This window comes from Carlito syrichta, unplaced genomic scaffold (assembly GCF_000164805.1).
Source record: "Carlito syrichta isolate Samal-C Ts95f unplaced genomic scaffold, Tarsius_syrichta-2.0.1 Scaffold302305, whole genome shotgun sequence".
NCBI classification, from domain to species: domain Eukaryota; kingdom Metazoa; phylum Chordata; class Mammalia; order Primates; family Tarsiidae; genus Carlito; species Carlito syrichta.
Window position 1 is genome coordinate 349,087 of NW_007246401.1, and position 17,513 is coordinate 366,599.

The following is a 17,513-nucleotide window of genomic DNA, read 5'->3' on the forward strand; positions in this document are numbered from 1 at the left end:
ACTCCAATCTGGGTGACAGAGTGAGACTCCAACTCAAAAAAAAAAAAAAGATAATAAATATAGATACACAGAGATAGCAGAACTGTTTTTACTCACATTTCTGACACCAAATGTGTGGGCTTTATCCTCCTCTCAAAAAACAGTTTTCTAATTCTCTGGACGCCAACTGGGTCTTCTACAACGTAATTCACTTCTAACACTAACTTCTTGGAGTTAGCACAGACCCCACAGGTTAAGGGTTTAGGCACACAAGACTGCCCCAGCTTCAGATGCCAGTTGCAAGTCCCAGGTTTCCACCTGTACTTCTGACCAACCAGCTATACGTCAGGGACTCCCCATGAAGGGGATCAAAACACACTGCCTCCAAATATGCCACTTCAGCATATTGCTTATTTTGAGCTGAAGGTATCTGGGAAGCAGCATGTACTCTCTGGGATGCAGGAAGTGCTCTCTGACCTATCCCTTTCTACCAAGCAGGGCATAAACTTCCCATGAAAAAGGTGAACACCCTGTATCAGAATGGGGTGAGCATTCTTGCTACCACAAATGAAGAGCTCATGCTGAGATGAATCTATACAAACCTACAACTAAAATGATCCATTAGTTTCCCCTCTGTATTTCTTAGCCACCTTCCCACAGTTTACCGCCCCTAGCCCAGACCCCTTTGCTGTTGTCTTGTTATGGCTCTACAACCAATTTATCATTCTCTGAAATGGCATATAAGCTGTCAGGCTTATCTGCTTCTTTGGGTCTTCATGTCTCTTCCATGAAGGTTCCCATGCCATGTACAAATGTTAACATCAAATAAAATGTGCTTTTCTCTTGCTAATCTGCCCTCTGTCAGTTTAATCCTCAGGGCCAGCTGCAGAACCTAAGAGGTGGCAGAAAAGTCTTTCCGGCTGGCCTCGGTGGCTCAGCCTATAATCCCAGCACTTTGGGAGGCCGAGGCGAGTGGATTGCCTGAGCCTGTGGGTTCAAGACCAGCCCGGGCAACTTGGCAAGACCTCATCTCTACAATAAATCAAAAATTAGCCGGGCCTGGTGGCACGCGCCTGTAGTTCCGGCTGCTTGGAAGGCGGAGGCAGAAGGGTTGCTGGAGCCCAGCAGGCTGATGCTGGGGTGACCGTGAGTGTGCCACTGCACTCCAGCCTGGGGGATGGAGTGAGAATTCAACTCAAAAAAAAAAAAAAAAAAAGTCTTTCCTCCCCTACACCACAATGCCCTCCTCAGGTTCAATAATTTGCAAGAACAACTCCCGGATCTCAGGAAAGTGCTTTACGTACTATTACCCATTTATTATAAAGGATACGACTGAGGAGCAGGAAATGAAAGAGATGCATGGGGTGGGGTGTCAGGGCAGGGGTGCAGAGCCTCCATGCCCTGGCTGGGTGCACCACCCTCCAGGTAACTGATGTGCTCACCAAGCTCTCCGAGCCCCACAGTTCAAGAGTTCTCACGGAGCGTTCCTCGGGTAGACATGCTTGACCAAGTCCCTGGCCATGGGTGACTGCCTCAACGCCCAGTCCCTCTCCTCTTCTTGGAGGTTGGGGCTGGGAGCAGGGGAGGCTGAATGCTCTGACTCTCTAACCACACGGTTGGTTCCTCTGGCAACCATGTCCCATCCTGAAGAGACCCACCAAGGGTTACTACCTCGTTAGCATAAACTCAGGTATGGTTGAAAGGAGCTGGTTTCAAATAACAGTGTTCCTGCCACCGTATCACTCAGGAAATTCCAAGGGTGTTGGAAGCTCTGGGTCAGGATCCAAGGGCAGAAACCAAATGCATATTCTCTATTGTATCACCATATACATACAATAAGACCATGAAAATAAACAGTGTATTTCTGAACTATATATTGTATTCTATATTTATTCATTCGTCCTTGGATTTTTAAAACTTTTTCACAGGAATAGCCTAGAAAAAGCTCAAAAATATGAAACCTAAAGGCATCGGACACTGAGGGCTCTCAGGACAAGCTCTCAAGTGACGACTCCTTCCATGTAGGTGCGTATCATCACAGTTCTTGGGCGGTGACAAGGATCTTCTCCTTGACCAAGTTCGACTCAGGCACCCCGAATGTGACAACTGGCCCTCGACTTCGCACTTCCGTGTTCTCTTCTGCATTGTCCCATCTTAGCAAGAGTCCTCCCAAATTGATTTAGCCAGAACCCCTCATCCTCCAGACACGATTGCTCTCTGTCGATCAGGGTCCTCACCCCCACCGTCCTCAGGGGATGTCTGACCATCCTGGCCTGTCTTCAGCAAGAATCCTGTTAGGTCGATGCAGGCAGAATCACCCCTCACTCACTGCCCTCTTCCTGACGTTTCCTCTTAGTAGTGTTCTGTCCACTGACCCCCATCCTGCTCATTGCCTGTAAATCCCCACTTGCCCAGGCTGTATACAGAATTGAGCCCAGTTCTATACTGAGGTCTCTTTTCCCCTATTGCAACAAACCTACATAAAATCTGTTTTAGGCCAGGCATGGTGGATCACGCCTGTAATCCCAGCACTTTGGAAGGCCAAGGCGGGAGGATCACCTGAGTCCGGGAGGTAGAGACCAGACTGGGCAACAAAGGGAGACTTCATCTCTGCCAAAAAAAAGATAAAAAAAATTAGCCAGACATGGTGTGCATGCCTGTAGTCCCAGCTATTTGGGAGGCTGAAGCAGAAGAATTGCCTGAGCCCAGGAGGTAGAGGCTGCAGTGAACTGTGATCATGCCACTGCACTCTAGCCTGGGCAACAGGGTGAGACTCTATACCAAAAAAGAAAACAAAAAAAGAAAGAAAGGAAGAAAAGAAATATATTACATACCTTCTTTGTTGTTTGCTTTAGCATGATGAAATGGAAATTTCCTGATACCTCTTGACTTCTCACCTTCTTTTTTCAAAGCCGTTGAATAAGTGATACGAATATGTTGATTGGTTTCTCTGTCTGGCGAACTCAAAAATTCTGGATAATCATCAATCTGGAAAAAAAAAAGCCTCACTGAGTTCACTGAAGACAAATATACCTGCCTACCTGTTCTGGGATCATAAACTCCCAGAGTCAAGGGCAGGTTTTTGTTTTTGTTTTTGTTTTTAAGTTTTCAAACCAGGTTTATTTAGAAAATAAATGAAAGCCAGCCTTGGTGGCTCAGCCTGTAATCCTGTGCCTTTGGGAGGCTGAAATGAGTGGATTGCCTGAGCCCACGGAAGGATCACCAGAGCCCAGCAGGTCGAGGCTGTGGTGGCCGGGAGCGGCCACTGCACTCCATTTTGGGTGACAGAGTGAGACTCCAACTCAAAAAAAAAAAAAAAAAAAAAAAAAGATCCTAATTCTTGGCAGGGTGCAGTGGCTCAAGCCTATAATCCCAGCACTTGGTAGGTCAGGGCAAGAGGATTGCCTGAGCCTGTGGGCTCGAGACCCGCCTGGGCAACATGGTGAGATCTCGTCTCTACAATAAATAAAAAAATTAGCCAGGTGTGATAGTGCGCACCTGTGGTTCCAACTACTTGGAAGGCTGAGGCTGAAGGAATGCCTGGGCCCAGCAGGTCGAGGCTGCGGTGGCCGTGAGCATGCCACTGCACTTCAACCTGGGCGACAGAGTGAGACTCCAACTCAAAAAAAAAAAAAAAAAAGATCCTGATTCTTGAGGCCAGGCTTTCCCCAGTACTAAGATGGGGAAAGGAAAAAAATTAAAGGTTCAGAAATATCAAACATAGGACCTACCATTCACTGAGCACTCACAACATGCTCGTTTGGGTGTTACCCTAATGAATCCTCATATAATCCCATGTGTTTTTAACACTGTTCCCATATTACAGGGAAGACAAGGAGCCCAGAGCTCAGAGAGTTAGGTTACTTGCCTGATATACCATAGCTAGTGAGCAGCAGGCAGAGATTCAAAATGAAGCCTGTGCTCTTTTAAAAAAAAATTTAACTTTAGAAACAGGATAGTACAATGGTGCTATCATAGCTATCTGCAGCCTCCAACTTCTGGGCTCAGGTGATCCTCCTATCTCAGCCTCCCAGTAGCTGGAACTACAGGTATGCCATTATACCCGGCTATTTGTTTTTTGGAAAGTAGGTCTCACTAAGTTGCCCAAGCTGGTCTCAAACTCCTGGCTTCAAGCATAATTCTACCTTAGCCTTCCGAAGTGCTGAGATTACACGCATAGGCTACCATTACCAGTCCTGTGCTTTTCACTTATACAAAATGACACACAAAATATAAAGCATAGAGCTGTCAAGAAAGTAGGATACTGAAAGTCTAAAAATAAAATAGCTTCTATTATGAGACAGGACAGTGATACAATAAAGTGAACTTTTGTAGTCTCACTATGAGACAGTGCGCAAGGAACACGACTGTTATGATAATGAATGTCACTCAGCCCTCAAAAATTCCAAGTCTCCTAACTACCCATTTCACTCTGGTGGCTCTTGTTTCCTCTGCATTCTCACAACTCATCTACATACAGAGTTCCTATCACAGGTCTGACATCAAAGAGGGGCTGATACATGAAAGAGAACCTCAGATTATGAAAACGTGAACCTAACACAAAACCATGTACACAGGCCAGGATCGAGATCCCTTGGAATTCAGGTTTCTGAGTGGACAGTATTGAAGTGTTCTAAAGAAAAGCCACCAGACAGGCAGCACTCTAATTAACAAGTATAAATTATTTTCATTAAATTCTTACAGACCAATTCATTGTTTTGTGCCCTAATTATTAAGCACTTTATCACTAAACTAGGTAAATCAAAGACGACATCTTGACAGAAACATGAAACGGTAGGAAAACATTATGGACCAGTAGTCGGGAAATATGATTTCTGGTGTGGTCCCCACTACTAACTAGCAGGGTGACTTTGATCAAGTAACTTAATCTCTTTGGCTTTGATTTTCTCATGTGTAACTTGAGAAAGGTGGGCTAGGTTTAAGGTCTCTTTCAGCTTGAACAAGGTAGCTGAAAACAAAACTAGTATAATTTTGTGAAATTCACAGTTAATTGTGCTAATGATTATGTTTCAGGAAATGTTTTTATATGATCAGGAAGAACCAGACGAGCGTCTTTGCAAAGACACAAGAGCATCTGCAGATACCTGTTTTGAAGAGGAGTGTTTATCTGCATAAATATGTAATTATCTATGCATTTCGTTAAGAACACTGATGAATCGGCCGGGCTCGGTGGCTCAACCTGTTATCCCAGCACTTTGGGAGGCTGAGGCGAATGGATTGCCTGAGCCTGTGGGTTCGAGACCAGTCTGGGCAACTAGGCGAGACCTCGTCTCTAGAATAAATCAAAAATTAGCCGGGCGTGGTGGCACATGCCTTTAGTTCCGGCTACTTGGAAGGCTGAGGCAGAAGGGTTGCCAGAGCCCAGCAAGTCGATGCCAGGGTGGCCGTGAGCATGTCACTGCACTCCAGCCTGGGTGACAGTGAGACTCCAACTCAAAACAAAACGAGAAACAAAAAAACAAAAAAAAAAGATACAACACTAGCATAAAAATAGACATATAGGCCAATAGAATGGAATAAAGAACCTAGAAATAAACCCACACATGTATGGTCAACCGATCTTCAAAAAGAATGCAAGAATACCCAATAGGGCTGGGAAAACTGAATATCCACATGTAAAAGTGTGAAGCTGGACCCTTACCTTACACCACAGACAAAAATCAATTCAACATGGATTAAAGGCTTAGCTGCTAAGACCTGAAGCTATGAAACCTCTGGAAGGAAATACAGGGGGAAAGCCTCCTGGCGTTGGTCTAGGCAATGATTTCATGGGCACAACACCGCAGGCACAAGCAACTAAAGCAAAAAAAGACAAGTTGGGGCCGGGGCGGTGGCTCACATCTGTCACCTTAGCACTTTGGGAGGCCAAGACAAGAGGATCACTTGAGCCCAGGACTTCGAGATCAACCTGAGCAGCATAGCAAGACCATATCTCTACAAAAAAATTTCTAAAATTAGCCAGACACGGTGACATGCGCCTGTAGTCCCAGCTACTCAGGAGCCTGAGGCAGGATCGCCTGAGCTCAGGAGGTTGAGGCTGTGGTTAGCTGCGATTGTGCGACTGCACTCCAGCCTGGGTGGCAGAGTGAGATCCTGACTCAAAAAACAAAAGGAAATAAACACGTTGTTCTACATAAAACTAAACCTTCTGCACTACAAAGGGAATAATCCCCAGAGTGAAGAAGCAATCTGCAGATAGGAAAGACATTTGCAAACATGTATCTGATGAGTCTAGTATCCAAAAGATAAAAGAACCCCCCCAATTCAGTACCGCCCCAAAAAACTCCACAAATAATACAGTTTATTTTTCATTTATTTATATATATTTTTTGAGTCAGAGTTTCACTCTATCGCCCAGGCTGGAGTGCAGTGGCACACTCACGGCCACCCCAGTGTCAACCTGCTGGGCTCTGGTGGTCCTCCCGCCTCAGTCTTCCAAGTAGCTAGAACTACAGGTACGCGCTACCATGTCTGGCTGATTTTTTAATTTATTATAGAGACGAGGTCTCACCTAGTTGCCCAGACAGGTCTCAAACCCAGGGCTCAGACAATCTACTTGCCTCAGCCTCCCAATGTGCTGGGATTACAGGCTGAGTCACCAAGTCCAGCAATACAGTTTAAAAATGGGTGAAGGACTTGAATTTCTCCCAAAAAAGATGTACAGATGACCACCAGGTATATGCAAAGATGCTCACTGTCACTAATCATCAGAGAGGCAAATCCACATCTCAGTGAGACGGCACCTCACCCTGTTGGGATGGCCATTATCAAAGGGACAAGAGGTAAGTGTTGGCAAGGAAGGATAGGGCACCCTTGTGCACTGTGGTGGGAACATCAGTTAGTACAGACACCACAGAAATCGGTGTAGAGGTTCCTTAAAAACCTGAATATAGAACTGCCATACGATCCAGCAACTCCACTCCTGGATACATTCACAAAAGAACTGAAATCAGCCTCTTACGAGATACCTGCACTCCCGTGTCTGCTGCAGCAGCAGTCACACTAGGCAAAATATGGAAACAACCTGAATGCCCATTTTGAAAAATTAAATAGAGAGGAGGTCTCACTATGCTGCCCAGGCTGGCCGCAAGTTCCTGGGCTCAAGTGATCCTCCCCCCTCAGCTTCCCAACAGATGAATGAAGAAATAAAATATGATATATGCATACAAGGGAATACCATTTAGCGTTTAAAAAGGAAGTCTTGCCATATGCAACAGCTTGGGTGAACCGGAAGGATACTGTGCTAAGTGAAATAAGCCAGTCATCGGACAAACACTGCAGGACCCCCCCGCTTACAGGAGGTATCTGGAATAGTCAAACTCACGGAGTCAGGGTGTGGAGGGGTGGCTTCCAGGGACTTGGGGAAGAGAGAAATTGGAGTTGCTATTCCATAGATCAGGAGTTTCAGTCAGGCGAGATGAACATCTTGTAGAGACGTGCTAGGCAACATCGTGCCTAGGTTAGCAGGACTGTGTTGTTTTGTGCACTTAAAAATGTACTGAGGGAGCACATGTTATGTGTTCTCACCACAGTTATAAAATAAGTAGCCAGTCACAGTGGCTCACGCCTGGAAACCCAGCATTTTGGGAGGCCAAGGCTGAAGAATGATGTGAGCCCAGGAGTCTGAGATCAGCCTGGGCAACGTGGTGCAACATCATCTCTAAAAAAAAGTCAAAAGAATTAGCTGGGTGTGGAGGCGCATGCCTATAGTCCCAGCTAATCGAGAGGCTGAGGTAGAAGGATCACCTGAGCCCAGGTTCTGAGGCTGCCATGAGCTGTGACTGGCATGATTATGTCACTGCATTTCAGCCTGGACAACAGAGTGAGACTCAATAAATAAATAAATAAATAAACAAACAAATAATTAGAATAAATTTAAAAGCCCGGCTGCAGTGGCTCATACCTGTAATCCCAGTGCTTTGGGAGGCTGAGGCAGGAGGACTGCTTGAGGGCAGGAGTTCAAGACCAACCTGGACAACATGGTGAGACCTTTTCTCTTTTTTTTTTTTTTTTTGAGTTGGAGTCTCACTCTGTCGCCCAGACTGGAGTGCAGTGGCCGCTCCCTGCTGGGCTCCGGCGATCCTTCCACCTCAGTCTTCCAAGTAGCTGGAACTACAGGTGCGCGCTACCATGCCCGGCTAATTTTTTTGATTTATTGTAGAGATGAGGTCTCACCAGGTTGCCCAGGAGGGTCTCAAACCCATGGGCTTAGGCAATCCATTCACCTCAGCCTCCCAAGGCGCGGGATTACAGGCTGAGCCACGGAGCCCAGCTGAGAACTTTTCTCTATACAAAAATAATAGTAATGGGGCAACCCCCTCAGGTCCCCTCCCACTGTGGAAGCTTTTCTGTCCTCTTAATAAATCTTGCTTTCTAAAAAAATAAATAATAATAATGAAATAAATAATAGTTTTTTTTTAGTTTGAGTTTCATTCTGTCACCCAGGCAGGAGTACAGTGGCATGCTCACAGCCACCCAGCGTCAACCTGCTGGGCTCAGGCAATCCTTCTGCCTCAGCCTTCCAAGTAGCCAGAACTACAGGCATGCACTGCCACGCCTGGCTAATTTTTTGATTTATTGTAGAGGCAAGGTCTCGTCAAGGTGTCCAGACTGGTCTCAAATCCATGGGCTCAGAAAATCCTCTCACCTTGACCTCACAAAGTGCTGGGATTATAGGCATGAGCCACCACGCCTAGTCTAATCATGCAATTTAATGAGTTAGCTGTTCCAAGAGTATTTCAGAGACAATCTAAAGAAAGACCAGCCAGGCGTGGTAGCTCACACCTGTCATCCTAGCACTTGGGGAGACAAAGGCAAGAGGATTGTCTGAGCCCAGGGTTCAAGACCAACCTGGGCAACTTGGCGAGAACTCGTCTCAACAATAAATCAAAAATTAGCCAGACGTGGTGGTGGGACGTGCCTGTGGTTCCGGCTACTTGGAAGGCTGAGGTGGGAGGATCGCCTGAGCCCAGCAGGTTGAGGCTGCCAGTAGCCACGAGAGTGGCACTGCACTCCAGCCTGGGTGACGGTGAGACTCCAACTTAAAAAAAAAGACCAGCGGCAGACCCAAGGACTGAAGCTAGTGAGGAAGCAGCCAGCACAGACACACTGGGAGTGATTTCCCCATCAAGTCACGTTAGCAGTTCCCTCCACAAGGCACATCTGCTTCGTCCTAAGAAGAAATGGTTCTTCCAATTGCAATCTGGCAAATTCTTCCACTGTCGTCATTTAAAAGCCCACTGCAAGCTCCACCAGGTGGTTTTTTCCATGATATTCCACCAGGAAATGAGTGTGTCGGGTCCTAAGGAAGTTCACAAGTTCTTTCTGAATCTGAGAACCCTGCGGGCGTGAATGGTCCATGCACACGTTCCAGAAGGAGTGAGCCGTTCTGAGAACTGGGCAGTGCCTCATTATCAACTGAAGAAAACCATCAGGGCCAAGATCCACAGCTAAGACAGACGGACAGGAAACATGCTTCCAAGTCTTGCCCTGTGAGAAGGATGTCACATTCCCCAGCTCTGTCTTTGAATCTCACCAGAAATGACATCGCTCTGGGCTTGGAAGAGAGCAGTGTGGGGGGGAACGAGCGAGGTGATCTGTGTCCCTCCATTCCCCCGACCCCGGCCCCATAACCGGGACCACAGACTCTGCATACTGAGGTAATGACGCTGTCTCTACTGCTAAACCTCAACACTTCTAAAGAAATAGCAGGCATTTCTGAAGGACAATAAATGATTCATCTCCAGAAAATGGAGTAAGATTTTTTTGGTTGCAAAAAAAACAAAACAAAGGGAGTCTGGTAACAGTCATGTCACTAAAGGACAGTAAATCATTCACAAAGCAAAGGGAGGTGTGGCAATAGTCACATCTCGGGGAAATAAAACTTACTTAAAAATAAGAAACCTGGCCGGCTCAGTGGCTCAACCTGTCATCCCGGCACTTTGGGAGGCCAACGCTAGTGGATTGCCTGAGCCCGCGGGTTCGAGACACACCCGGGCAACTTGGTGAGACCTTGTCTCTACAATCAATCAAGCACGAGCTGGGCGTGGTAGAATGCGCCTGTAGTTCCGGTTCGTTGGAAGGCTGAGGTGGAAGGATCGTAGGAGCCCAGCAGGTCAAGGCTGCAGGGGCCGGGAGCGTGCCTGCACTCCAGTCTGGGCGAAGGAGTAAGACTCCAACTCAAAAAAATTAATAAATAAATAAGAAATCCGAGGACAGGCTTGGTGGCTCAGCCTGTAATCCCAGCACTTTGGGAGGCCGAGACGAGAGGATTGCGTGAGCCCACGGGCTCAAGACCAGCCTGGGCAACTTGGTGAGACCTCGTCTCTAAAATAAATCAAAAAATTAGCCAGGCGTGGTAGCTCACACCTGTAGCTGTAGCAATTTGGAAGGCTGAGGCGGAAGGTTCGCTGGAGCCCAGCAGTTTGTCGCTGGGGTGGCTGTGAGCATGCCAGTGCACTTCAGCCTGGGTGATGGAGAAAGACTCCAACTCAAAAAAAAAAGAAAAGAAACCTGAAACCCTCCAATCAAATAGCAACAAGTACTTATTTTAACGTAATTTGAACCAGAAACTGCTTAAGCAATTATCTGGAAAAAATTGTAACCTCTGTATTCCTCAGTCAGTGAGGAACCAGAAGAGGGATTCACACACTAGGAAATAAAAGGCTTGTTGTAACCACCTTGGGTGTGCCTGCCCACCAGACACTCAACCTTGCAAGACTATCATTAAAGTCTCACATCTGTTGCAATCCACGTCTCTGTGCCCATCCTTTCATTTTGGTGAGTTCGTTTCTCACGCATGGGCAGAGTTGTTGCTGTGTGCACCATGGTCAAAGGATGCTAACTCTCAAGACTTCGTCTCTACAAAAAAAATCAAAAAATTAGCCAGGTGAGGTGGCAAGTGCTTGGAGTCCCAACTACTCAGGAGGCTGAGGTGGGAGGATCACCTGAGCCAGGAGGTCGAGGTTGCAGTGCCTGTGATTGTGCCATTGCACTCCAGCCCGGGCAACAGAGTGAGGCCCCCAACTCAGGAAAAAAAACCGACTGTGAGGTAAAAAGGCCTGGGTTTGCATTTTAGCTCAGATGTTTTCTGATATATGGTGCTCTGTAAGCATTTACCCGTCTCTGCCTCAGCATCCTCATCTGTAAAAGAAGGATGATAATCTTCCCTTATAAAGTGAATAAGATTACACAACACAACCCATTAAAGGTGTTTGGCACCAGGGTGGCACAGCGCACGCATCCTATCAATATTTGCTGCTATTATTATTTTATTTTTTTGAGGTGGAGTCTCACTCTATCGCCCAGGCTGGAGTGCAGTGGCACGCTCACGACTACCCCAGCATCAACCTGCTGGGCTCTGGCGATCCTTCCGCCTCAGCCCTCCAAGGAGCAGGAACTACAGGCAGGCATCCCACAGCCAGCCAACTTTTTTTTATTTATTGTAGAGAGAGTCTCACCATGTTGCCCAGGCTGGTCTCAAACCTTCAGGCTCAGGCAATCCTCTCGCCTTGGCCTCCCAAAATGCTGGGATTACAAGCCGGGCCACCGAGCCCAGCCTATTATTTTTTTAAATAGAGACAGTCTCACTATGTTGCCCAGGCTAGATTCAAAGGCTCGAGCGACCCTCCCTCCTCAGCCTCTCGACAGCTGGGACTATACGCACCACCACGCCCATTTATTGTTGGCGACCCCGAGTCGTTCATTAGAACCTTAGGAAAGCACACTGAGTCAGATTCGTGAGCCACTCAGCCCAGCACTGTCTCTGATGATGGCAGCAAGAGAACCTGGGGAGAGAACAGAGTGTTCTCTTTCTCTCGTTATCTCAAATGAACAAGATACAATGAGTGTCTATTACATATATATCAAATAAGAAATGATATTTATTTGAAAATATCCTTAACCTCTTCAAAGGAATCTCTAAGAATAACAGATTGCTCGTGAGTGTATTTATATCACTTTTGACCTTATTTCTATTTGCAAGTGACACTCATTTCTCTGTTATTAAAACGCTACTTTCATGCCAGGTGTGGTGGCTTACGTCTGTCATCCCAGCACTTTGGGAGGCAGAAGCGAGAGGACTGCCTGAGTCTAAGGGTTTGACACCAGCCCGGGCAACTTGATGAGACCTTATCTCTCCAGTAAATTTCTTTACAAATTAGCTGGGCGCGGTGGCGCATGCCTGTGGTTCCAGCTACTTGGGAGGCTGAGGCAGAAAGATCACCTGAGCCGAGTAGGTCGAGGCTGCAGGGGCTGTGAGCATGCGACTGCGCTCCGGCCTGGATGACAGAGTGAGACTCTGACTCAAAAAAAAAAAAAAAATTAAATAAATTGCTACTTTCATGCAAGTGCACCCCCTTGTTTTCTGGCATCTCAGATTTTGTGAATAAATCCATATTTATCTTCTCCCTCATTTTTTTTTTTTGAGTCAGAATCTCACTCTGCTGCCCACGCTAACGACCACCACAACCTGAGCCTGCTGGGCTCCAGCGATCCTTCCACCTCAGCCTTCCAAGTAGCTGGAATTACAGGCGTGCACCATCATGCCTGGCTAGTTTTCTCCTGATGTATTCATCTCTCTTGGTGAGAGATGAGGACTCAACAAGCTGCCCAGGCTGGCCTCGAACCTGTAGGCTCAGGCAGTCCTCTCACCTCAGGCAGTCCTCTCGCCTCACCCTCCCAAAGTGCTGGGAGCCACCACACCCAGCCTCCCTCATTCCTGACTTCATAGTCTTAATCCATGTTTCTTCTCCCAGTTTTTAATTTTCAGAGAACAAAGTCCCCAGAGCTTTCAGTAGCTGATGATTCAGTTTCTAATTCACTTGGTTCATCATAGATATATATATATATTTTTGTTGTTGTTGTTTGTTTGGTTGGTTTTTTTGGGGTTTTTTTTGAGTTGGAGTCTCACTCTGTCGCCCAGACTGGAGGGCAGTGGCCGCTCCCAGCCACCGCAGCCTCAGCCTGCTGGGCTCCGGCAATCCTTCCGCCTCAGCCTTCCAAGTAGCTGGAATTACAGGCGCACACTACCACACTCAGCTAATTTTTTGATTTATTGTAGAGATGAGGTCTCGCTGCCCAGGCGGGTCTTGAACCCGCGGGCTCAGGCAATCCACTCACCTCAGCCTCCCAAGGTGTGGGATTACAGGCTGAGCTACCGAGCCTGGCTCATCATAGATATTTTTGAGCTCCTACTACAAAGTCCAAAATAGACACATACAAAATGTGAGGCGGGTTTCTGTTTTCAAAGAGCTTAAAGTCTTGTGGAGATTTAATCAACCCAAAAAATGGTTTTGTGATCTCCCAGTCCTGAAGCCGCCAAAGCCTGGAGGTTAAAGCTCATTCTGTTTCTGCCACTCAGTGGATGACCTTGGGCAAACCGTTTACTCTCAGTCACTCAGGCTCCTTATCTGTAAAACTGAGCTAACAGCATGATCTGGGGTTGTTATGAGGATGGAGTTCCAAGCTAAGCACTTAGCAGCTGATGGCATACAGTAAGCACTCAATAAATGCCAGCAATGTGAGATAGGCATTAGTGTTACCCACAAATATTCCTGCTCTCTCCAGACTTGTAGAATGCACACATGGTAGGGTCGCATTTTCCTGGCCCTTTTAAGCCAGGCATGGTCATGTGCCTGACTCTGGCTGGTGACATGTGACAGGTGGCCTGTGTCATTTCTTGGTAGAAGCTTAAAAGGCAGTACAAATCTGGTCGCGGAGGCTCACGCCTGTCATCCCAGCACTTTGGAGGCCAAGGCAAGAGGATTGCCTTAGCCCAGGGGTATAAGACCACCTTGGGCAACTTGGCAGACTTCGTCTCTACAGTCAAACAAAAAACATGCCAGCAGTGATAGCACATTTCTGCAGTTCCAGCTATTTGGAAGGTTAATGCAGAAGGATCGTCTGCGCCCAGAAGGTCGAGGCTGCGGTGGCCATGAGCGTGCCCCTGCACTCCAGCCTGGGTGACAGAGTGAGACACCGATTAAAAAAAAGGAAGTACATAACTTAGCAAGTGAATTTCTCCCTGCCATGCTGGTTAGCGGACATGTGCTGATAAGGAGCCTCAGTTGCTAAAATGCATGACTAAGTCTCACACACCCTGTGGCTAATCCGTGATGGACAAGCGGCGAGTGAGATATAAATGCGGGACACTGAGCCACCGGGGCTGTTTGTGCAGCTCAACCTCAGCTCTCTGGACCACACTCTCACTACAGCCTCCAGGGACGCAGCATGAATGGAACTGTGGCAGCCTCCCCTCATGAAGTGTCTTAAGACTTGAATGCAATATGCAACGAGCCCATTCAAACTATTAAGAAGTGAGTTTACCAGCCAGGGGGGTGGCTCATGCCTGTCATTCCAGCACTTCGGGAGGCTGAGGCGAGAGGATTGCCTGAGTTCAGGGGTTCGAGACCAGCCTGGGCATTTTGGTTAGACCACATCTCTACATAAATCAAGAAAAATTAGCAGGGCGTGGTGGCGTGCACCTGTGGTTCCAGCTACTTGGAAGGCTGAGGCAAAGGGATCACCTGAGCCCAGGAGGTCGAGACTGTGGGGGCCGTGAGCATGCCACTGAACTCCAGCCTGGAAAAGAGTGAGATTCCGACTCAAAAAAGAAGTTAGTTTACCACTTACTTCTGCCTCCCACAATGAGAGTTTTAAAATGCCCTGAAGGGGTCAAAACAAATTTAAAAAACTGAGGCCCAGTAAGGTGGCTCACGCCTATAATCTCAGCAATTTGGGAGGCCAGAGCAGGAGGATTGCTTGAGCCCAGGGGTTCAAGATCAGCCTGGGCAATATAGCAAGATCCCATCCTTTTAAAAAAAATTGTCACTAATTTTGCAGGATGTGGGAGATGGAGGCCAGAGGACTGCTTTAGCCCAGGAGTTTGAGACCTGGGCAACTCAGTGAGACCCTGTCTCAATAAAATTTTTTTAAAACTCTAGTCACAGCCGGGTTCGATGGCTCAGCCTGTAATCCCAGCGCTTTGGGAGGCCGAGGTGAGTGGACTGCCTGAGCCTGAGGGTTCGAGACCCTCCTGGGGAACTTGGCGAGACCTCATCTCTACAATAAATCAAAAAATCAGCCTGGCGTGGTAGCGCGCACCTGTAGTTCCGGCTACTCGGAAGGCTGAGTTGGAAGGATCACCAGAGCCCAGCAGGTCGAGGCTGCGGTGGCCGGGAGCGGCCACTGCACTCCAGTCTGGGTGACAGAGTGAGACTCCAACTCAAAAAACAAATAAACAAACAAACAAAAAACTCAAGTCACCTTCATAAATGCCAGAATATGTATTGTAGATAATAAACTCGGAAATGGAAGAGTCAGATTGTGTAGAATACTTAGTGCATTTGTGTTGACCCTCACATCTGTGCCAGGCAACATTCTAGAAACTGGAGATACAGCAGTGAGCAAACAGACCAGAGATCTGCAAACATAGCATCAGTTAAAGAAGCGCTGGAGGACGAATGACTCCAGCTCAGCTGGGCTGTGCATTATTTAAAGAAGGAAGAAAGGACAGCCGGGGTCAGTCGCTGACTTCAATCCCCCTTTGGCAAGTCCTGTGACCCATTTTTGTTTTTTCCATTTTTTTTTTTTTTTGAGTCGGAGTCTCACTCTGTTGACCAGGCTGGAGTGCAGAGGCACACTCACGGCCACTGCAGCCTCAATCTGCTGAACACAGGAGATCCTTCCACCTCAGCCTTCCAAGAAGCTGGGACTACAGGCACGCACCACCATGCCCGGCTAATTTTCTGATTTATTGTAGAGACAGGTCTTGCCAAGTTGCCCAGGCTGGTCTCGAACCCATGGGCTCAAGCAATCCTCTCACCCCAGGCCTCCCAAAGTGCTGGGATTATAGGTGTGAGCCACCGTGCCTGGCTGTTTTTACATTTTTAAAAAGAAGAAGAGGAGGAGAGAAAGGAAAAAGAAAAGGAGGAAATGACTGGGCACGGTGGCTCAGCCTGTCATCCCAACACTTTGGGAGGTTGAGGCAAGAGGATTGCCTGAGCCCAGGGGTTCGAGACCAGCCTGGGCAACTTGGCGAGACCTCGTCTCTACAATAAATTACAAAAAAACTAGCCAGGTGTGGTGGTGTGCATCTGTAGTTCCAGCTACTTGGAAGGCTGAGGCTGAAGGATTGCCTAAGCCCAGCAGGTGGAGGCTGCAGTAGCCATGAGCATGCCACTGCACTCCACCCTGGGTGACAAAAGTGAGACCTCAACTCAAAAAAAAAGAAAGGAGGAAGAGGAGAGGAGAAAGAGAAGAAGAGACAGAGACCTTCTCTGAATCTAAAGTGTTACTTGGCCTTTTTCAGAAAAAGCTTGATGATCCCTGAATAAAGGGTTTTTCTGGAGGAGAAAATAATTGAAATAAAATTGCTAGCATAAAAATGAGACTAAGAAGAAAAAAAAAGTTCAGCTTCAGGGAAGGGAAAGGCCTGGATGCGATACAGCTACAAAGAATTCTCAGTCCTTGAACGCTAACATGAACTTGCAGACTGGAAAGTTAGAAGAATAGAAGCCAGTGGGGATAAGACCTGAAACTGGCTGATAAGGTGCTCACATGTGCACATAATCCCAGTGATTTGGGAGGCCAAGGGGGAAGGATAGCTTGAGGCCAGATTTGAGATCAGCCTGGGCAACATAGTGAGATCCCCATCTCTACAAAAAATTAAAGATTAGCTGAGTGTGTAAGCACCTGTAGTCCCAGCTACGCGGGAGGCCGAGGTGAGAGGATTGCTTGAGCCCTGGAGTTGGCGACAGCAGTGAGCCATGACTACACCACTGCCCTCCAGCCTGAGTGACAGCGTGCGACCCAGTCTTACTTTCGTTTCATCACTCTGTCCCCCCACTTTATGCTAAGAGCCACCTGCGTGTTTGGTGATGTGGCCTTGTGAGCACATTTCATAGTGGACATGATTAGACCCCCAGCAGGGAATCCCAGGAGCATCTCATTAGGTTCTAAAATGCTAGTACCAAGTCACTTCCGAGTTGAGATCGTGAGAGTTCACATACGTAAAGCGCTTAGAACAGTGTCTGGCACACAGTAGGTGCCTAATATCTGTTAGTTATTGTGTCATGAAAAGTTAAGCCTGGCCAAGCATGGTGGCTCACTCCTGTAATCCCAGTACTTTGGAAGGCAGAGGTGAGAGGATTACCTGAGCCAGAGTTCAAGACCAGCCTGGGCAGCACGAGAGCCCTCATCTCTAAAATAAAGCAAAGAAATTAGCCGGGCACGGTGGCACACGCCCGTAGTTCTGGTTATTTGGAAGGTTGAGGCGGAAGGATTGCCTGAACCCAGCAGGTCAAGGCTGTGGTGGCCGTGAGCGTGCCACTGCACTCCAGCCTAGGTGACAGAGTGAGACTCAGAAAAAAAAAAAAGGTAAGCCACATGCTAATAGGATGGACCATGTTCTCTTATTTATGACACTTTTTTTTTTTTAAGTTGGAGTCTCGCTCTGTCACCCAGACTGGAGTGCAGTGGCCGCTCCCGGCCACCGCAGCCTCGACCTGCTGGGC

The 17,513-nt window shown here is 47.5% G+C and overlaps 1 protein-coding gene across 1 annotated transcript in view; it reads right to left on the reverse strand.

The window, feature by feature from the left end:
• CUNH12orf56 (chromosome unknown C12orf56 homolog) overlaps window positions 1–17,513 on the reverse strand; it is a 72,101-nt gene that overhangs the window by 53,947 nt on the left and 641 nt on the right. Inside the window, exon 2 of the mRNA XM_008056270.2 lies at window positions 2,814–2,967. Within this exon, the coding sequence (XP_008054461.2) occupies window positions 2,814–2,967 (154 nt within the window). The remainder of the gene's footprint in view (window positions 1–2,813; window positions 2,968–17,513) is intronic.